Consider the following 21,437-nt stretch of genomic DNA (forward strand, 5'->3'; position numbering starts at 1 on the left):
AATCCAAACAAATGGTACAGGGAAACACCCTGAATTCTCTTAAATTATAGAGACAACAGCTGCGTTTTCTGCAGATGAACATGGAGCACACGGTCAGTAACCAGAGCCCAACTCTGCACAGTTGATCTGGAACAATAAATAGCAGTGAGACTTGGGATCCAGAGCAGAGTGGGAAGACAGATCCCATCTGCTAGAAGGTTACAAAAAAAGGATTAAGAAGAGGATGTCTTTTCATTACCATCTCCTGTCAGACAGGAAATGAAGGCCCAGTGCCTGCATCACCCACGCACTGCAGTGGGATAGCTGATATATCCAGCTCCTCGAGGATCTCGCTTCAGGAATCTACTTTCTAGCTCTTCCAGGAATGGGACGTAAATCTAGAGGCTGGCAAGCAAAAGCACTCCACGTTTAACCAGCAAAAAAACAACTATTAATTAAGACGAATATTTGTGGTTGTGAAAGGATGTCAGAGAATCCAACTGAGAGAAAGCAGAAGCAGGGTTAAAACTGCCCAGGCAGAACCATTTATTGCATCCAGCATTAAGAGCAAGTGCAGATGTGTCCAGCCAGGCTCCAGGTGCAGAAAACACCCCTAAAGCAGTATATTGTGATTTTGAGGAGGATGACAGATTTGGACCAGAGCACCGTCCAGTGTTCAAGATATTAAAAAAAAAAAAATAACCTAAAAAATACATTTAAATGAAACTCGAGCGAATATTTGCCACTGCTCTAAAATCCCTCTCCCTGCTACAGCTTGCCCATGCAGTCTCAACCACAGGTCCTATGAAATGAAGATACAGATTAACAGCACAGTTAATGTTCTTATTTGAGTAAGTCTTGGCATCAAACCTGGCATTAAGAGACGGAATTCTTTTTATTTTCTCCCAGAAAAGAAGCAGTGGTATCACTGTCAGGTTTATAATAGTTGAACCACAGAATGGGTGGCTGGGGAGGGACCTCAGGATGTCATTTAGTCCTCCCACATAAATCCAGCTGTCACCAGGGCTTGCCCAGGTCAGCAGTGCCTCACAGTTCAGCCAACTCCTGAAAACATTCAAGCTTTGAGCAACCTGTCCTCGTGTGGCACTACCCTGCACACAAGTCTCCTTGTGCTGGCAGTTCATCCTCAAACACAGCTTTGCCTTCTTTGTAACACTGCAGAATTTCACTGGGCCTCAGTTTTGAGGGGTGTTTACACTGCAAGAGAGTGAATTTAATGGCTAAACCATAACTGCAGCTATTGGTGGGGTACAGAGGTTTGTTCTGGGACACTGAGAAATCAAATGACTCTCCTAAGAGGTCACAGCATATTACAGAAGCAAGACCCTGAGACTTCAGTGTCCAAGTCACCATCTGCATTAAATCCAACCAAAACAGACAGAAAATCCATATGAGGAATATTTGCTAAATATTTGGTGGTTACATGTCTTTTGCATAACCTTTATCAATATTAACTGAGATCCCAAAGGAGTCAGGAGATATTGTTCTTACTCAATAGGTGGGGAAGCAGTTGCAAGAAGATTAAATGACTCGTGCCCTCGAGCACTGAACAGGCAGCAGTGACTAACTGGGCCACAGCTTTTCTCAGTGCAGTGGCCCTGGTTCCTTTTCTTTGGGCTCAATAGCGTGATATTCAGCCCAGAAATTGGTCAGGTGATCCTTAACATTTTCATGGAATTCGATTTCAGCTTGGCTTCCTGTTGACTGCCAGAGGAATTGCTGTTTCCCACGGAACACCATCGTCTTCATGGTGCTCACATCACGGACCTGCATGGAGAAAGACCAAACCATTTTACCTCAGCAGCCTGCAAAGGAAGCGCCTCAAAAAATATACTGGAGACTTGCAAATTGGTCACTCAGGGAAAAGCTGCCCTACAAAGGTTAGAAGCAGTACAGTAGATCTCAGTAGTTCTCACATCAGTGTTTACATAACAGAGATCAGAGTCTGACACTGATTTGTGGTTGAACTGGATGGAAATCTCTAAGGAGGAGATGGGTGTGTTCCCATCCAAACCATCCCTGACTCACCAGGATGTAACTGAAGTGGGTGTGGTTGCCCTCGGTGCCCAGGGCAGTGTACAGGGCACGGAGGGCTATGCGGTGCTGGGGAGCCACGTCGATGAAGGTCCGACACACGACTCCTTGCCTTTGCTCAGGCAACTGCACAGGATTCACTATTTCCCCTTGGGGACCAAACAGCTGCTTGTCACAGTCTGACAGGGGCAAAGGGAGCAGAAGAGAATATGATTTAGAGAAGCATCCAGCATCTCCAAGGAAGAAAACATTTAAATTAAACACAGGCAGAACAGTTTCTCTAAGGATTTTCATCTGGGAACCTCCAAGCATCAGCAAACACCTGTGGAGGGCTTGCCCTTAAAGTAAGGGAATAGTCCACAATTAATACTAATTCCAACACTCCTCAAGAAGGGGCTTATTAGCTGCTAAAAATGAAGCAAGGTTTCCACAGATTTCCATAGGCAACCATCATCCGTGGAACTCTGGAACACCTTGTCATGGGTGCCTTAATCTAAAGCAATAGCAGAGCTTTCAATGAGGTACCTTGGTAATATTTTTTCCTTGCAGTTCTGCTGCTGTACTGAAGAATGACCCCGTTTCCTGGCAGCACAACACGCTGTTTCACAATCAGTGTGTTCGTTCTGGAATTTATCAGGGACAAAGGGAGCTTCCTGCAGCCTGTCCGCCACATCATCCGCCCAGAAAACAGCACTACCTCACCTGGAACGAGGAGCACAGGGACAAGAAACACTTTTACTTCAAGAAAAATGCACAGTTTATCTCATATGGGTCTGGAATCAAGTAATTTCTGCATCTTGTCCCCATCTTATCAAAATCTGTCATGAGAACAGTGCAGTTAACTAATCTAACTGTACTGATTCCAGCAAGAGGGTATATTAGAGTATAACAGGCCAAAACAAGCAGCTTCTTTAACCCCATAAACTCATCTCATCTCATATCTATCAATAAAACAGGTAAGAAACCATTGTGTGAGGGGAGGACAAGTATCATCTTCATTTTGCTCCACCTGGCAACACCTTGGTGGGACAGAAAAACCTCAGTAAAACAGAGATTATACAAGCTCCAAGGCAGCCAGAACCTTTCAGGGCACCAAAGGAGGTGCAGCTTTCCCAAAGGGCCAGGCTGGTTCCCAGCAGCCCCAGGCAGTACCTGCACTGCAGTTGAGGGAGCTCTCCAGGATCCTGAGTGTGATCTCCTCCCTGAGGGGCCTCCCAATGGCCACGGTGCAGTCACTGCTCTCCACACCCGTCATGTTGATGATCCCAGTGGCATTGAGAAACAGGTTTCCACAGACACCTGGAGAGCAGAGACAGGTGAGAAACACATCCAGAAGGAACCACAGCTGCTGAAAAACAATCCCCATTCCCTTCATGGCACAGTGAACAGGTAAATGCACACCTGGGCAAAGCACGGGAAGAGTCACAGAATCACAGTATTCTATTATATGGAATATCCTGAGTGGGAAGGGACACACAAGGATCATTGAGTCCAACTCCTGGCCACACCAGGAATCACACCATGTGCCTGAGAGTGTTGTCCAAACGCTTCTTGAACTCTTGAGCTGCTGTGCCAAGGGCTCCCAAATCAAAAGAGTTTTGGAAAGCACAGGGAAGTGAGTTCCTAGCTTGAGATAACATGGGCATTCTGGAACAGCTTATTTTCCCTCCTCACTAGAAGTATTCCCTCCCACGCTCCTGGTCCCTGTATGGCAGCAGGATCACCACACCCCAGCTGTACACAAGAATCACCTTTTGGCAGCATCCTCCTCACCTCCGCCGGTCTCTGCCTGCTCCTGAGGCACAGCAGACAGAGGCAGATCCAGGCTTTTGTATCTCTCCTCCCTGCCAGCTGCAGCTGTTGTCAGGTGTGTGGCTGGTGTCACTGGTTGCAGCTCTGCCCCAGGGGACCTGGTCCCCACCTGCTCAGGACAGGGCCCCGAGGAGCAGCCACGCACCACGATGGCCTTGGGGAAGCGGCGGCAGAAAACGGCGTCCACGTGCCTGCGGGTCTGCGAGTGGAGGCAGAAATCCCGCCGTGTCTGAATGCCATTCCCACAGGAGGTTGAACACTGCAGAGGAAGAAACCAAAAGTCCTTTATCCCTGTGCCCCAGTTGGTATTTAGAAATAAATGCATTGACAGGCACGATCTGGGGGGAGGGCTGATGTTTTGTTCACTGCCGCTGTTCTCCCACTCGCCCTTTCAGTGCTCTTGTTCCATCAGCTTAGAAGAGGCCCCACCTTCCAGGAGATCTTCCAAATTATATATTTAAATTGCAGAACCACTTCCTAAAAAATCCAAAAATATCTGCATTCCAGAAGAAAGCATGCCAAGAGCCATTTTTAAACTGCAGCCAAAACCTTAGCTGAGAAAGGTGGGAAGCAAACCTACGGCTGCTAAACATAGGGCAGTGGAAAGGATGGAAAACATCCCTAGAAACAGTTCAGCATTTCTGTGGGAAGCAAATACATGAGGCAGAAGTTGTGATTCTCCCCTGCATGCTTCAGGGCAGTGAATGGCTGTTAAACTGTTGCATCTGAATGGGGGCAGGTACCTCTGACCACTCGCTGAAGCTCCACTCGTAAGAGCACGTTCTGATGACACAGGGGACACTGGTGGGGGGCTTCTCTGCCACAGGGCACAAATGCTCCTCCTGCAAAACCTCCTTGCCTTGGTGGATCTGCACACAGGTGACCAGCTGCACAGCTAAGCCGAGCCCACAGCTGGAGGAGCAGGGCCCAGCTGGGGTCACCTTCCACCTGACAGGGCATGGAGGAGAAAGAGTAAGTTAGTGGTGAATCCTCACCCTCTCTCACTGCAGAAAATGCACTGCAACTCCCTCATGCTTTGTCCTTCTTCACCCTCTGCCTCTCACTCTTTGCTGTTTACAGTACTTGGAAGGCAGCCTTTGGAACAAGGCTGGGCAGCCCAGAGGAGGTTTGGAGTTGGACACAAACAGAGGGCAGCTGCATTGTGCCAGATTCCAAATACAGCCTGAGTCTTACTCTGATCCATCACAGTCCTCCCCAGGGTGACACACACAGGTTTAACTGCAGAAACAATCTTATCTCCCTCCAAAACACACACCACTGAACAGTCAGATCAGGATCAGACCCAGAGGTCCTGGGAGTGGCATCCTGTAAGAAAACTTCAGATGCCTGTAGCTTTGCAGTCCTACAGTAAACAGGGCAGGGCAAGCTCTGGCCCATATATCAACCCTGAGCCATATCCCAGATCACACCATACAAATTCATGGACAGCCCCTCCTCCCCAGTGCTTGCTCTTGTGGCCCACTTTGACCTTGGAGGCCACAGCTCCAAATTACGTGGTTCCTGCTCCTCTGGGTGAGGCAAACCACCACCCTGGGTGCCTGCCACAATCTCTCCTGTCTTCTCCCTAGAGTCCCTTGCACAGCAGAGGACTTTGTGCATCACACCTCCTGCACAGGGCCCATGGGGTAATGCCACCTGGAATAATGCAGCCATCAGAGAGTACCTCCAGCTGTCAACCTGTCTTCACTGGATTTTAAATCCAACCTTAAATCCAATTTTAACTAATTTTTAAGTGTACTTCCAGTCTATGGAAGTACAATTGGAATTCTTTTAATGCACACACACACACTGGCTCACATTTAAGATCAGCAGTCACCCAGGGAGTGCAGTCTGCAACACCACAAAGCCTAAGGAAAGTGCAATGAATTTCCAACAGTTTTCAGAACAGCAGTTCCAGATTCTGACTGTATTTAATTCTACCTCCTTTCCTTGGTGCTATGTGGAAACTGTAGAGCTGGCAAATGTGTCACCACCTTTTGCAATTATGGATTTGTTCCTACCTCCCCAGGGTAATAAGGGATCAAGAGGTTTTCAGTTTTATTCTGGACTCAAACTGCAAAGGCTTCACTTAGTTCTGCCTGAGAACACACCAGCCCAGGAAAGACTCTCAGTTTGCTGAGTATGGAGCACTGCTACAGTTTTTGCAGCTGGCTGTGCTCTCAGAGAAGGGGAGAGGAAGACAACATCCTCAGAGTAGCCTGACTCTCACTTTATCATGTCTCTGGAGACAGAGAGAGGATGGAAAGACCTCTTGCTGGCTCACTGTCTCCTGATAACTGCTTTACCTTGGTGGGCAGGGACTGAGATCACAGACTTCCATCCTGCTCTCTGGCTTTGGCACTGGGTGACAGTTTTCTTCTTGGGTCTCTTCTTTGGTGTCAAAAGCCACACAAACATACTGCAGCTGAGTGTTACCTAGGAAAGGAAGCAACCTTACTGCAGGCCAAGCAGTGTCTGTGTGTACAAAACAAGCAAACTCTGCCCGAGCCATGGCACACTTACTGCACTCATCCCCCCAACTCTGAAGCACATGAGCACCCAGGCCACTCTCTAAATTACCCTCTGCCTGATCCAGGCCCCCTTGTCTCTTCCAAAAAGATTGTGACTACAGCTACGCTTGGAACTGTAGAGGGAAAAAGACCAGGCCCCCGAGGTTCCCAGGCACTGAGCTCACACTTACAGCCAGGTAGCATTTCCTGCAGCACTGAAAGGTCTCACCTCTACCACAGGAGACAGAACATTCTCCAACTACAGGGCTCCAGACATACACAGTCCGATTTTCCAGTGGGATATGCCCAAGTGACTCCAGAGGCTGAAGCATGTGTGCATCTTCCTCCTCAGAACAGAGCAGAAAGACTCAGGCTGACACTGGCACCTGCTTTCCACATCAGTCCTGATCTAATGAAGCTGGGGGATACCTCCAGAGCAAGCCTACAACACACTTGCTGTCACTGAAGAAAGAGGCACATTTAAGCACTTTCTCTATTGTTATAAAATATAGAACTATCAGAGACAGCTAAGAACATCCAAAAGTCAAGATCCCTCCTAATTGCCTAAAGAGAGAGAGACAGAGAGAGACCTGAGACTGGACACGCCTAAAGCAGTATCTTCCCCATCTCTAAAAGTAAACCTGGCAGTGGCTCCCCAATAGAGATTTGGAGCAGTGATCCCATGCTGAGAATCCCCCTTCCCTGCCAGCAATCCTCCCTACCATATCAGAACCCCACTGTTTCCCACTGAGGTACTTCACAGTGGACCAGGGGTTATTTCTGGTTTTGGTTTTGTGAGGAGAAATGAAGGAACAGTCAACACCTGCTCTAAGCAAACCACCACTATGAACTGATGAATCAGCAGCATAATTTAAGAGGGACAGAGCTGTCTAAAGTGACAGCATGAACCTTTAACTGGGCAGACATCCTTGGTGCAAACCACCCTCCTCAGCTCCAGCAGTAAGGTGGTGGTTCTTAACTGGCCTCCTGTGGATCACAAGTGCAAAGCTCCCAGTGAGATTCCTGAAAAAAGCCAAGCCAGTAAACTCACTTTGTCCCATCCTAAAGGGCAGACATTGACCACACAGGGCACAAGGGAGAGGGGCTTTTCCTCTGCTGGGCACAGGCTGTCATCCACCACAGCCTCCAGTCCATCACGGAACTGAACACAGGTCACATTCTGCTGGGCAACTCCAGTTCCACAGACAGCAGAGCATTCATCTATCTGAGACATCTTCCACCTAAATGGGAAGTAAATTGTATCACTCTGTTTCCCATCTGGATCACGGAGGTTTATTGAGGCCATTGATTACAGAAATGGGTCATGCAGAGTATTCAGCAGCTTTTCTGTTTCAAAAGCCTTGTTTGGATGTGATTGAGAGGACAGTTTCAGTCCTTGCACTGACAACTTCCAAGGACTAAAAGCATGTAAGCTAAAGAGCTACAGTTCACAGTGTAATCACTTTTTATTAAACACTAAAATGTCTATGAAGTCAGTGTCTGGGCAGGCTTGGCTCTTGGTCCTCTGTCCAGAATAATTAACAAAGGCTCTCCTCCTCTTTGTTGGCACAATCTTGGAAGGGATGTGAGAGACATCTTCCTCTGGCCATGCCCTCAAAGTATTTTCATTTATTCCCATTCCTTCAGCTGACATCTCAATTACCTCATGGGACCAGGAAAGACAGAACATGGTCTGGGATCTGCTCTGCCATTATAATTAGGAGGAAACTAATTCATTCTTCTCTATTTTTTTACCTCTCACAATGTAAATGAGACCACAGAGGAAAGGGAAGCAGGAATTCAACTGAACTCCCAGGAATACCAACCTGTACAGGCACTGCTCCATGGCACAGGGCTTGTGCTCTGGAAGGGGCTGTGGGAGCTCCAGACACCACTGATCCTCTGTGATTTCATTCTTTGTCTGATCAAAGCAGACATGAACCACTGGTCGTGTCCCTGGGATACAAAAGGAAAAGCAATGGAGATTATTAACAAAGTGAACAGTTCACCTCTATTAGGAAGAAGCAGTAATTTTACTTTACTCAATCATCTGTGTAGGAAAATGGTGTAACTGGGAATACAGATTTCCTATAAATACAGAAACCCCTCTTTTCTGACTTTTCCTCAAGAGTTTAAAGTGATTTTCCAAAGGTGAGCACCCCAGAAGATGAGAAGTTTGATGGATAATCCACTGCCAAAATGATTGCTCTGAATTGGTCATTTGCAAGACCAAGGATATCAATCATAATTTGATCCAAATTACTTCTAATGATCTTGATGTCTGACTGATGAGGGACAGGTTGCTGAATATAAGCTCTAGCAGACAGCTGTTTTTAAATGACATTCTGCAGAGCTAAGCATGCAATACCATCACACAGCCTTTGTGCTCAGGCAGCACCATGCCAGCCTCCTCAAAGTGATCATCAACAGCCAGAACTAGACTGGAGGTACTGGGAGAGAAAGTGCAGACTTGCAGTGCCTGTAGCATGCAAGGAATGAAATATTCATAAACTACAGCCATAAGCAAGTTTTTCAACAATAACAAACTGACAAGTAGAGCAGATGAAAAGTCAAACTCAAAAAAGTTCCAAGCAAAGCTGTAAGGAGTCTCCTTTCAGTGAATGAGCTACCCAGAAGGAGAGCCAGGCATTCCTGAATCTCAAACAGCATGACCCTGAGCAGCAAATGTCAAGAATCAATCAGCAATGTTATCTTTTCTCTACCCTCCTTGTTTTCAAATAATGTCTACTGCTAAGGAGGGCCTGAGCACCACTTTCAGCTCTCAAGATGTAATTTCAGCTCAGATTCTCAACTTTCTGTTATTTTAAGTCCCAACTTTCTCATTTTTTTTCCTGTTTTGGCTGCATTAGCTGGGAAGCCCTAGAGCATTTGGAGTTCTTTACTTCAGGGTTTCAGCAATCAGTTCACCTGGGGAATTTGCTGGAGAAAAGCTCTCCAGACATAACTAGTTGTATAGATTGACTTCCATAAATATTCATTAATGCATTTTCTAAATCCTTGTCATAGAAGTCTTGAGAGGACTGTCAGTGTCATCTGAATTATCTGGTAAACAAGATGTCAGACCCTGTATCAGAGTGAGCTGTTACAATCTGCATTATGATTTCTTCAGGGAGACAGAAAGGATTAGCCATGGCACAGGAATAGAATTCTAAGAAGGAAGTTTCATAATTAGCTCTGAGGCTTTAGTTAAACACTAGATACCACTTTGGTCTCAGACTTCTGATGTTTAGCCAACTTCAAATTAGTCTTCACTAACTTTGAAAAATCTGAGAAAATTATTTAGTCTTAAAACCAAAAGTTCAGTTAAAACATATTTAAAAATCCTCTTCATGATCAAACATTTTCAGTATCATTTTGATGATTAAGCTAATTGAATTCAAGAGCTGTGCCACTTATTCCTTTGATTCAGTTTAACACTTGCAACTGCAGCTCACCGTCAGCAATTTCCTTTTAAATGCAGTTCAGACCAAACTAAAAGTCTGCCCAGATCTCCATAAAAAGTAAAGGTTGAGTCCTGCTGTCTCACCTTCCCCACAGGTCACTGAACATGGTCCCTGCTGAGGAACCCACAGATATGTCAGATTCTCTCTGGGGACAAAGTAGCTGAAGGTGATGTCTGGGTTGGTGGCATTGCCATATTCTTTTGTGTACCTTCTATAGACCTGGGGAAGGAAAACCTGTGGTCAGTGCACAAGCCAACTGGGATTTGTTTCTTAGGATGGATGTAAGAGAAGCCAGTCCCTCTTCTTTTTTCCATCCAATCCTAAGCCTCAATGCAATGACTCAGTTCTTGCCAGTCAGAGCACTCACCCTGTGAATTCTGGACACAGAGCACTGAAAAAGATTAAGCCAAGCACAAGGTTTAAATCTGTGTGCTTTTCCCCACACAACCACACCCCAAACCTGCAGAAAGCCTGTTTGGCAGCCAACCCTCAACCATTCCCAAGAAGAGCAATCTTCAGTGAACACTGTCTCCCCTGGCCTTGGACACAAAGCCTGTTTGTACACCTGGATGCTGCACTGCAGCAGAGCTACACAGACCTGGCCAGTTCTGACTGGCCCCCTTCCAACTCTGCTACTTTAATTTACCTGTATTTCAATTTCTTCTCGTGTTGGCCCATCCACATGGATTTCCTCCAGGCTTGGCAGGTTGTCCTTGGTGAGAAACACTTTGTATTTGATCTGGTTGTCCTCCAGAACTGACGGGTAGGTGACATTCTGTGAGATTTTTCCTTTTCCAGCAACCACATACTCTCCTTTAACCTTCACAGCTAGAGAAGCAAGAGCAGCAGTGATGTTAAGAGGATGCCCTGGTGCCAGGAGCTACAGGCTGCCTGTTTGTTAGAAACCAGTTTGACCTAAGCTGGGCATCCCAAGGAGCATGGCTTCTACAAGTTCCCACTGGAGAGCATCCCAAAAAGTGCAGCATCAAGGATTTTCCTCCCAAACTCCATTTCCTTATTTGTTCTAGCCCTGTATTCCCATCTCTCCTTCTCCCTCAGCTCACCCAGGTGTGTGAAGAGAGGTCTCTGGTTGGTGACATGGACAGAGGTGGTGTTGTAAGGCAGGGACAGAAATGTCACGTACTCTGGAAGGATGGAAAAAAAGAAGATATGGTCACCTTCCATCACTAGACTTCTGTTAGGAAGGCTGGGAATTACAGATCAACCCCTCTTCCCCCTACTGGCATGTGTCCATGGGAGGACAAGCCTTACAGGCAGCAACAAAGTTGAAGGGGTTATGCATCTAATATAAAATAAATAAGGATACAACAGCAGGCTGAATTCACAGTGACTTCAGTGCGTGGCTTGAACACGGGGATGGTGATACAGCAAACAAAACTGAACTGAATTCTGTGTCCTGCTCTCACCTCTCTTTTGTTCATCTTCTCAGCTAATATCACTGTGTGAGACTGCAAGATCCAGATCAGTTCCCAAATAGATGTTTAACACCTCAGGAAGCATGGACAATGCTCTCAGGCACGTGGTGGGATTCTTGGGGCTGTCCTTTGCAGGGCCAGGACTTGGACTTTGATGATCCTTGTGGATCCCTCCCAACTCAGGATATTTATGGTTCTGTGACCTGATATGGCCTCCAGCTCCCAATAATTCCAAAGAAGTACATTTCTGATTCACATCCAGAGAAGAACTACAACAAAAAAAGGCACTCTGCCTACACACCAGCTACCTCCCTGCCTTCTCTGCTGGACCACCCAAAGTCCATCTCCATACCCTTCCTAAAATAAAATCAAGCAGAAGCAGAAGGAAGAAGTCACATACAGAGGGTTGTGACCACTGACTGTGCATACAAATATGCAGCACACAAACAGCACCACAGTGTTGAGCCCGAGGGGGAGGACTACACACCTTTAGCTTTTCCTTCCATGTAAGATCCACTCACTTGGGTGCAAGTGGAGTTATCACCCCCACAGACCTTGCAGGAATCCATTGTCTTCTCAGAGTCCATCTGGCCGTCACACCCGAATGCCTGAGCAGAAGGGAGAGTCTGTCAGACCTGCCTATTCTGAGAAAACAAGTGAATGAATTCCTGAGTTCCTGAAACTGCCCTTTCCATTTGGAATTGGAATTTAAGAAGACAACAGAGACAAACATGCATTTGTACCTACATCTACCACTGGACAGCACTGTGAAAAATCAGGTCTCATTAACTGAGTGACATTTTCTTTCCCGTAACAAGCAGCCCAAAAAGATTTCTCCTGTGACCTAAAACAAGGGCCCCGCACTCCTTCTCTTCTAAGAACTCTTTCTGGAGGTGGGGAGGAAAAAACAAAAGCCCAGGGGAACTGTAAACATGAATGACAGGTTCTAAAGGAATCTTTAGCTCCCCAAGCCCCAAAGCCAAATCTAGCTCACATCCTTCAGCCTGGCCTTCAATCCCATGGAACTCAGAGGAGAGATTCTATCCTCATTCCCACGAACAAGACTAATTTACACAAAGCTACAGGAGGATCTCAGCAGGCTTAGCAGCAAAACATGTGCAACTGCTGAATTTATGCTAGAGGCACTGATCCCAGGCTTTGGAAGCTGCCACAACATGCATATTTATCACTGTCGCCAATAAAACAGCCAAAATCAGAACAGGTTATGCCTACACCCTCTGCTGTTCATTGGGGGAAACACATCACAGGACATGGTGAACGCAAGGATAATGAGAAAAACATAAAATTTTAAAAAGAGTATTCTGGGAATGTAAAGAAACAACAGCAAACATCCACCCGGGTCAGCACTGAGCAGTTACTAAAATGCAGACGGCGCGGGGGAGTTACATTCAAGTTCATCTGCAAAGAATGTCTTTCTGAGGTCCAATCCAGAAAAAAAAAGTTATACTTCAGTTTTCATTAGTGATACTGCAACAATCAATCTGTTGGCTCCAACAGAGTCAGCATTTTATGGGGCTAATTACACCAGGCAAACTGAGCAGCTAATGATGTGTCTTCCACTAACACATAAACCACTTGCTTCTTGGATTAGGGATGTGTGCTTAATGCATAATTAGCAGAATGTCTTATCTAGAGGGCATTGGCATTGGATGCACAGACAGAACAGTAGATTTGTTGGACTCCATCCAACATCAAGAAACAAGAACTAAACTCTCTTTTGAGAAGAGCTTGCTCTGTTGTTTGGGACACTGTGTTTTTATCCCTGCTCCAAGCAAACTGACTCTTTTGGTGCAGGTTACCTGTCAGAGGTTCACCTGGATTCCCCAGTCACTTACTCTGCAGCTTCCCATTATACAGAGGTGGAAAGGCCCGTGGTGCTCAGAGTCCTCCTGCTCACACCTGGTTCCATCTATGAAACTGTCCTCACGGCTCACCATGAACTCCTTCTCAATGGCCCTGCACATGTGCTTGCAGAGCAGGTCCCCTGGAACAGACGGGCACAAAGGAGTTACTCTTTCAGAAAGGCATGTGGCTGACCCTCAAGAAATGGGAAGAAACCCAGAGAGGTTGTGGACTCCCATCCCTGGAAGTCTCCAAGGCCAGGTTGGATGGGGTTTGGAAGAACCTTGTCTAGGTGGAAGGTGTCCCTGCCCACAGCAAGGGCTGGAATGAGATGATCTTTAAGGTCCCTTCCAACCCAAACCATTCTGGGATTCTATCAAAGAGTCCCCAGGTTTCATGTGAAAACTAAAAAACTCAGTGAAACATTCTTTTAACTTCAAAGTACAGACATGTCTCTGAGTGCTCCCTGCACAAATAAACTGAGGTTTCACACTTTCCTTACCTTTGGCAAAGCCAACAGCAGAAGTCCAGGTATAAAAGGACGGTGTTTCTACAGTAAGATACAGTGGCTTTAAATTTGTTGCTGCACATTGTTCAGCCATAAAGTCCTGCTGGGTCATCAGACAGGCCTGAATCCCAAAAAGAATTGTGTGGGTAAGGAAAGGAAGTGACTGAGCACAGAATCTCAACCAGCATTTTATCAACTAGCTAAAGGCAGAACATAAGTAAAACATCAAAACAACTGCACATAAAGAAAACCACTTTAAAGGGAAGTTAGAGGGTATGCAGAGAATTGTGTTTGAAAGCTGATATCTTTGCTATTTGTACAAAATAAATAGGCAAGGAAAACAGGAACAATGCAAGAAAGTCCCTCTGAAGAAAACTATCATTAAGTGAGTCACTATTTTCTCAACACCTGTCCTGCTATGGGGGCATAGAGAAAATGCTTCATTAAACGTGAGCAATGCTATTAAATAATACCACTGCCTTCAGTGGCACAAACACCTCTCCTGTTGTCAAAGAGATGGAGGTTGCACATCAGATCTTTAGTCCTCCTTCCCAGAGCAGTCAGCTGCTGTGTCCAGTCAAAAACCAGTTCTCAAAGTGTTAAGACAAAAGCTCAGGTGATGTGATGAGCTCCGTTACCTGTGTGTTGCACATCTCCGCTTGGATGCTGGCACCGCGGCATTCCTGCCCCCCAAAAGCAGGCCTGGGAATGACAGGAGAACTCCTCAGCAGAGCCTCAGGTTTGTGGCAGCCAGAGAGCAAGGCTCAGCCCCTCCAAGGCCCTGCAAAGAGCCAGGTGTCCCCCTCTCACCTGGGGTTGTTGCAGAACCGCTGCCTCACCACGACTCCGCCGCCGCAGCTGCGGGAGCAGGAGGAGAAGGGGCTCCAGGCTGACCACTGCCCATGGACCACAGCCATGGGGTTCAGTTCTTCCAGAGAGCTGCACTGGCCCTTGGAGCACCACTAGGACCAAGAACACACACAAAACTGGCAGCAGCACCACAGTGAACCCAGCGGGGCTGGGATCTACAAGGGTGGCACAAGTCGCCGTCATTTTGCAGGCAAGTAACAGAGAATCTCAGGATAAATGAGGCACCTTCTCACAAGAGGCTGAAGAGTCCCATTCCTAATTAGGGTCTAACTGAGTTTGAGGTTAAAACAAAGAACAGATAGGTAATTTCAAGTAAAGTCTTAGAGGAGAGCTCAGACATCAGGGTACAGAACTGCAAAGCAACTCCAGAGATACAGACAAGGTGGAAACACCAACATCAGGATATAATGGTACCAGTTTATGACTGGAACATCTGGCCTCAGCTCCCTGACCAAGGGGCACAGAGTGCCATTTACCTTCCAGCCCCTGACAATGTCTTGCTATCTGAGCTCCAAAGCACCCACACCCACTTCTGTCAGATCAGCAGCCTCCTCACCTTATTGATCCCACACTCAGTACCGTCCAAGAGGGGAACCAGAAGCCGAGTACAGCTGGATTTGTCTGCTGGTTGTACATGGCACGAGAGAACTTTACACGTGTCCTGGTGTGACAAGAAATTCAGGGAGTTCAGAGAGTTGTTCAGTCATCAACACAGTAGGCCCAAAAGTTTAAATGGTGCCATGTCCCAGGTGTTTGGTTTTCCCACAGTACCAACAATGCAAGTTCAATCATTTCTTCTGCTATTGGGCAAAGTTGTGGCCAAGTCAAAAGACCCTCACTTCCAGCTGTAATGCTGGAAGATGATCAAGTGAAGCAATTAAAGTTCCACCCACCTTAGTGCTTCCTCATTAACAAAACATGTCCAGATGGCAGCTATTAGCCACGCTGTGTTTGTCAGACAAGGGTACTTGAGCCATGGCAGGGAAGCTGAAGGAATCCAGTGAACAAGAGCTCCCCAAGGCAGGACCCTAAGTGGGTGTACCCTGCACTGCCAGGCCAGTTGTGTGCAACAGCACCCCACTGTGCAAACCTTAAAGGAGATTTATGTGGAGGATGGAGAGAAGGGAAGCATTTTTAAAGCCTCTGAAGGTTTGTTCTTTGCCAAAAAATCTGTGGTAGAAAAACACCTCCCCATCCCTTTAGAATAAAAAGGTCACCAGCCCCCTTTTCCTGAACTTTGGCTCCAGGACATTTCCCTGCTGCCCTTAGCAAGACAGACAAACTTTCTACCTACAACATTGCTGTCAGCAAAGGTGCAAGCTGTGGCAACACTCCCAAAGGCTATTTTACATTGCTCATCTGCTCCGTAGTACAAGCCAGGCTTCCATCCAGGGATGCTGCCGTCCATGTCCGGCAGGTCATTCAAGCAGCTTGTTTGGCCTGTACTGATAGAAACATAAGGAATATCACTTTCCCAGCTGTGGGCAGTGAGGACAATGACATGTTTGCAAACTTGTGCTGAGTTTCATTCTGGGAGTTGGCTGTTGTTTTCCCAGACAACACATGCTCGCTGTGGGCTGTGATGGATTTAGCTGCAGCAGCTGCCTGGAGATGCTCACAGTTCCCTGCTGCTGAAGTTATATCCCATTCCTGTTCTGCACCCAGCCAGAACACAGCCTGCAGTGCTTGTCTGAACATAGATGCTCTGATGTTGTAAATAAAATGTCCAGGTTGAGCCAGTGTCTGAGAAATCCAACACAGCCCAGGCATGTCAGGCACTAACCGAAGTCATTTCCAGCTACATGAAGCAAAAACTGGGTTTAACCTCAGAAAAAAACAAACCCCAAGATTTTCACTGTTCCTCTTTTTTTTTTTTATTCTTTGACATTTCCTCTCCTAAGCTCCCAGCAGAGGGAACAGCAGAACTTGTCCATTCCCTTACCTGACAAGGGCCAGGAACTGCTCCCGACTGCACGGTGACCATGTGAGGTCGATGCTGTTGTGGTTTCCTGCTGAACCCATGATGTAACCACTACTGCTGCACTGATTCCCCTCTCCATCGTGGGGGATTCCAAGGCTGTAACAGAAAGCAGCACAGTGCCCTGAGCAGAAGAAACCCAGAGGCTGGGTTCCCTCAGAACCTCTCTTCTCTATGCGAGCACTGAGCTCCCTCTGCAGCCCTTTTTTCCACTGTTGTCACAAAGGTTTTCTCTCCTCTTTGCAGCTTCAAAGTTGTCACAGAACATGCAGGAATGCAAGAAATGCAAGGAACTCTTTCCAAAAGTGTAGAATTATCCATAGGAAACTCCCCGTTATGTCAAGAGATCCTTTTCCTTCTTCAGAATCCCTTAAAATGGAGAACATTTTTACTTGAGTAAAACCTACTGGGCAGCTCTGGGGCTTTCCTACTGACCTGTGGCCAATCTCATGGGCTATGGTGACTCCAAGGTCAAAGCCAGTGTCCTGGGTAATCACACAGCTCCAGAATGAGGAGCAGACTCCCCCTAACTGGGTCACTCCACGTAGCTCCTTGTTCCCATCAGGTAACTCCAGGTCAAACCTAAAGTAAGGGAGGCAGACATAGAGGAAAGAGCAAGGAACCACCACAGCTAATAAAGTCAGGCACAGACATTCAGCTGAATTTCTTTGAGCTTTCCTGGTCTAACTCTGCCAGTCTAACATTTCTTTTGACACATGGAGCAAGACTGTAGCAGTAGGGTCCCACTGCTCAAAATTTACGATGATTCTACATTTAAAAATCCAAATGTCCTCAGAGGAGCAGAACAGAGTAAAATGACATAATCCTATTTGAAAAAGACAGAGCAGTATCCTCATCTCTTTGAAGAAAGAGCACGAAACAAAACTCACTGCACTCAAGAAAAGGTTGCATTTGACAAATTTGACAAACCAAAGCAATTTAGAGCAAGGAGCCTGCCAGTCAGACAAAATGTCTGAGCAGGAATAGCACCAGGAATCTTGCATAGAAAACACCAGTGGGTTTTCACTTCCAGTTACTGTTCAACTCTTCTGCCCACAAAAAGCTGCAGTGGGTTTGGCTGTGCTGCTCTGGGAGCACACAATGTCTGCTCCAGCCTGAGGGAATATCCCACTTCCTTCAGAAACTGGAGGAACAGCATCTCTGACTAACTGCATTACACAAAGGGCAGGAGAATCAGCCCCAAACAGCAGAATCAACCCACTGCCCAAGACTCAGTGCAAGCCACCATCACTGTGGTAAACACTGAACACCAGCAGCCCTGTTCCCAACCCTGTTCCCAGTCCCTCCCAGGGCAGGGTTGCTCCAGGACCTGGTGATGTAGAGGACAATGTCAGCATGCTGGGGGTCAGAGTCGTTCTGGGGGTTCACCTTCTTGCTCCACTCGCAGACGCTGATCAGCGAGGAGGTGATGTTCGTGGTGATGTTCAGCTCTGCCTGGAGGGGAGGCACAAGTCTGCACATTCCAAACAGCTTTGAGAAACCCCTTGGACAACACCTTATTACAGTCCTCCCTGCTTACCTCTGGCTCTCTCAAAACCAGCATTTGCATAAGATGAACCCTGAAATGAGCCCCCAGTGAGGCGTCTCTGAGCAGCTCTGCTCCCTGGTAAGAGATGGAAAGGGTTCAGTACAGAAGGCACCTCAGTGACTCCCACTGTTCCCAAGAGCAGAGCAGCACCCACTACAGAGGTAACTACAAAATCACTGGGAAGAACAACATCAGCATATGTGCTACAAATGTAAATAAATCTGTCAAGAGATGAGAACTGTTGTTAGACTTGTCAGATATTGCTGAGGCAGAAAGAAGGATCTGCAAGAAAAACAGTTTCATAGGGTAGGAGAGTGAATGCTAAAGAATTTTTTTGCTGTACACACACAGAGAAAATGCACAAACAAATTCTTAATAATAGTACAGGGAGTCATTTAGAAAAACTCTGTAACAGAAACGAATCATTGAGATTAAAATGTAAGATTTGTTCAGTGGATTTAGTTCAATCCCACTGAAAGCAGCAGGGACTTAATCAAGGCTTGGGTGATAAAACTCTTTATCTGTTTTACAAAAATATTTGTAATGAATAAGAGCTACATTTTCTGTATAGGTTTTATGGTTATAACTCAAAAACTTTTAACATCCTCTTTTATTCATGCAGCTTCCTGTGCAAGGGAAGTTTGCCAAGGGAAGCAGAGAGGAATGTCCTGCACATGAGCAGTGCTCTGTACCAGGGGCAGGTAACCACAACCCCCCTGAAAGGTCCTGCCTGTGACACAGCCTGGGAGGTCCCACACAGGGACAGCATTCCAAACAGAGGGCTACTCACAATGTTCAGGTTGGCAAGAATGTATCGCTCTGTGTCCTCTCTGTGGTACAAGAAAACATCTGGACCTGCCACGACCATCAGCTCCAGATGTTTCACAGCTCCCTCAGCCCTCTTCTGCAGGCGAGGAGGACCCCGCCCTGCTGGACAGCACAAAGGGAGTTCAAAATGCAACATAAAAGCTTCCACAGGTTTACTCCCTTTTCCCCAAGGATAGAATAACACAGCTGGAAGTCCACTTCTCTCAGGTTTCCCACTTCTGGTGGTTTCTTTCACCTGCCAGCATCCTTAATAACACACCTGTGCTACCAAAATAACAACTACCCGCATGAAAACACACCAGTTACACCTGTGGGTAGTAACTGTGAGGTGAGAAAAGTTTGGGGTTAGTGAGGTGAGAAATGTTTTCAAGCCTACTCATATTTTTCTAAATATCACTTTTTCCCCTGAGCTTATGCAAGCAGCCCCACTACCAGCAGACAGTTTTTCCAAGCAGGGCTTCCCCTCCATGTCCATTACCTCTTGCTGTCTTTGCCTCTGCTGCAGCACTTCTGAAGAGAATGTGGGGTCTGGAGAAGCCAAGGTCCTTCAGCAGGGCCACATCTTTGCTTCTGACTGGCCTGATGTGAATCTTTTCCTCATCCACAATGACAACTCCTTGCTAAAGCAGATAAAATTCCATCTCTGAGTTATCCCAAAGATATCTGGTATCAGTGGAGAACTGTGGGCCATATCCTCCCTTTGTCAAGCTCAGATTTATTAAGTGGATGGTTCACAAGTTTGGTGCATGAAGCTGCAAAGCCACAGGGGCTGTAACAGCTCATGTAGCAGTTCAGTACATACTCACCAACTGCCCTTCACAGTAAGTGACTCTACTCGTGGCCCCAGGAGGCTGCAGTGGGTGTCCTCCTGCAAAGCAGTTCCCTGGGAATCTCTTCAGGAAGCTAAAGGAAGAGTTCACCACTTGATTGCTCACAAAGGATGGGGAAAGGAGGGTGTGGTCCTCTAGAAATTCAAAGGCAAAGAGCTCTCCCCAGGCCTCGATGGAGCAGTGCTGGATCCGACAGGGCATCAGCCCAACCTGCTCTTCCTTGCAAGGGCAAGTTGGCTCAGCCACAACAAACTCGGGTACTGAAAGAAATTAAACAAGACCAGAACAAGGGGAACAGTTATGAGAAATGATGATACACAGAAACTCAGTGTAATGGTCTGTCTCCCTAGGAAAAATGCTCTCCAAATGACAGCTGTGGCCTTCTGGGGTCAAGGAATTTCTGTGCTTTCATGTATTCCAAACTGAGGATAATCTGATTGGGAACTGACAACAGAAACTGGCTCCTGATTTATAGGTGCTTTTGCTCTCTCAATAAAGAGAACAGTTCATTTAACAAAGACTGGGGCAGTTTTACTTCCACAGATGTTAAGTATTAATGAGTGGGAATTATCATAACCCAGAAAGGATGAGCTCTAGGTGAACTCACACACAGACCATACCCTTCCTTTAGGGATTTGAGACATCAGAACACATTTTTATTCTTAACTATCATCAATCCAGACCTGGAATACTTATCTCTCCATACATTTATTTTTAAAAAATAATTACCAAATACATTTAAAGTTATCCTTAATCTATAGCTTCCCACTCAGCAGACCTGGATCTGTTCATCTCATAGAAAAACACCAATACAGAGGATGAGGACCACAGCAGAAATGTGGAAAGAGATTTAACATATCTCCTTCAGCAGATTTTAAATGCTGACCTAGTTCTTCAACCACTTTCACACTGAGGCACCGATTGTCTCTGAGCAATGGAACTCAGAAACACCCAATGCTTGTCAGATCAGGGGTTGTTACTAAGCGTTCTTAGAGTTATCAGATATCAAAAGGATTAGAAATGAACTGACAGATGTGTTCTAAAATGAAGAAGGACGGAGCCCTGCATACCATCAGCAACCGAGCTAGTTCCAAAATAGGAGAAAACAGCTTCTGCATCCAGAGCACTGAGGAATTTCTGCAAGAAGAAGAAGAAGAATAGCTTTACGGTTTTTTTAAGAAAAACAAATGGATACAAGACTATCGCTCACTGAACCTGACCTGGAAGGAACTCCAGCCAACAGCTCAACAAGTCCCAGCGCCAAGTTCTCATGGCTTTGCTCCGCGCTGAGCACGGGCTGCACAGCAGCCACCCGGGGGAAACAGCTTTATCTCCGTGATTAGCGAGGCCGGGCGGATTTTGGCTTAGAAACAACGTCGCGTCGCCTCTCCTCCGTTATTATTTTTTCTTAGAAACGCGAAAGCCTTCCTGGAAAGCCGCGTGTTCCGGAGGTTCAGACTCACCTCTCGGGGCCAGCACAGCCCCAGCGGGAGCATCACCAGCGCCCGCACCGCCCAGCCCACCATCATCCTGGAGCAGCCGCGCTGTCCGCGCCGGCCCAGGGACGAGGAGGGCGATTTTTGGCCCGGAGCATCACGTGGAGCGGAAGGGGAGAGCAAACAGGGCTTGGAGCAAACAAACAGCGCTCGAGCGGGGCCTCAGCGCGGGCGGCGCGGCGGGCCGGGGCCCCGATCCGGCAGCTGGAGCCCGCCCCGCCCTTGCGCAATGCCCGCGGCTTCCCAAGGGTGCGCGCCA

At 46.9% G+C, this 21,437-nt stretch overlaps 1 protein-coding gene across 6 annotated transcripts; it reads right to left on the reverse strand.

Annotated features, from left to right (window-relative positions):
- Positions 1 to 501: 501 nt before the first annotated feature.
- Positions 502 to 21,239, reverse strand: ADAMTS13 (ADAM metallopeptidase with thrombospondin type 1 motif 13). 6 transcript variants are annotated; one of them, XM_018074289.3, is made up of 29 exons: positions 21,146 to 21,239; positions 20,753 to 20,819; positions 19,659 to 19,942; positions 19,331 to 19,472; positions 18,815 to 18,951; positions 18,016 to 18,099; positions 17,806 to 17,930; positions 16,911 to 17,057; positions 16,440 to 16,574; positions 15,792 to 15,942; positions 15,054 to 15,158; positions 14,438 to 14,589; positions 14,266 to 14,329; positions 13,622 to 13,748; positions 13,113 to 13,261; positions 11,744 to 11,864; positions 10,885 to 10,965; positions 10,467 to 10,648; positions 9,904 to 10,039; positions 8,183 to 8,312; positions 7,408 to 7,597; positions 6,581 to 6,703; positions 6,153 to 6,277; positions 4,590 to 4,794; positions 3,808 to 4,105; positions 3,187 to 3,333; positions 2,560 to 2,736; positions 2,029 to 2,213; positions 502 to 1,767 (listed from the first exon to the last, which is right to left on the reverse strand). In XM_018074289.3, the coding sequence occupies exons 1-29, from the start codon at positions 21,209 to 21,211 to the stop codon at positions 1,585 to 1,587; spliced, it is 4,218 nt and encodes a 1,405-aa protein (XP_017929778.1). In that variant the 5' UTR covers positions 21,212 to 21,239; the 3' UTR covers positions 502 to 1,584. The 6 variants fall into 6 exon arrangements, with proteins under 6 accessions (XP_017929778.1, XP_029816337.1, XP_017929776.1 ...); XM_029960477.1 differs by having other exon boundaries at positions 6,581 to 6,700; positions 18,815 to 18,954; XM_018074287.3 differs by having other exon boundaries at positions 6,153 to 6,282; positions 6,586 to 6,703; positions 18,815 to 18,954.
- Positions 21,240 to 21,437: the final 198 nt, after the last annotated feature.

The sequence above is a fragment of the Manacus vitellinus genome, unplaced genomic scaffold (genome assembly GCF_001715985.3).
Source record: "Manacus vitellinus isolate BGI_N305 unplaced genomic scaffold, ASM171598v3 scaffold_27_pilon, whole genome shotgun sequence".
In the NCBI taxonomy this organism is placed as follows: domain Eukaryota; kingdom Metazoa; phylum Chordata; class Aves; order Passeriformes; family Pipridae; genus Manacus; species Manacus vitellinus.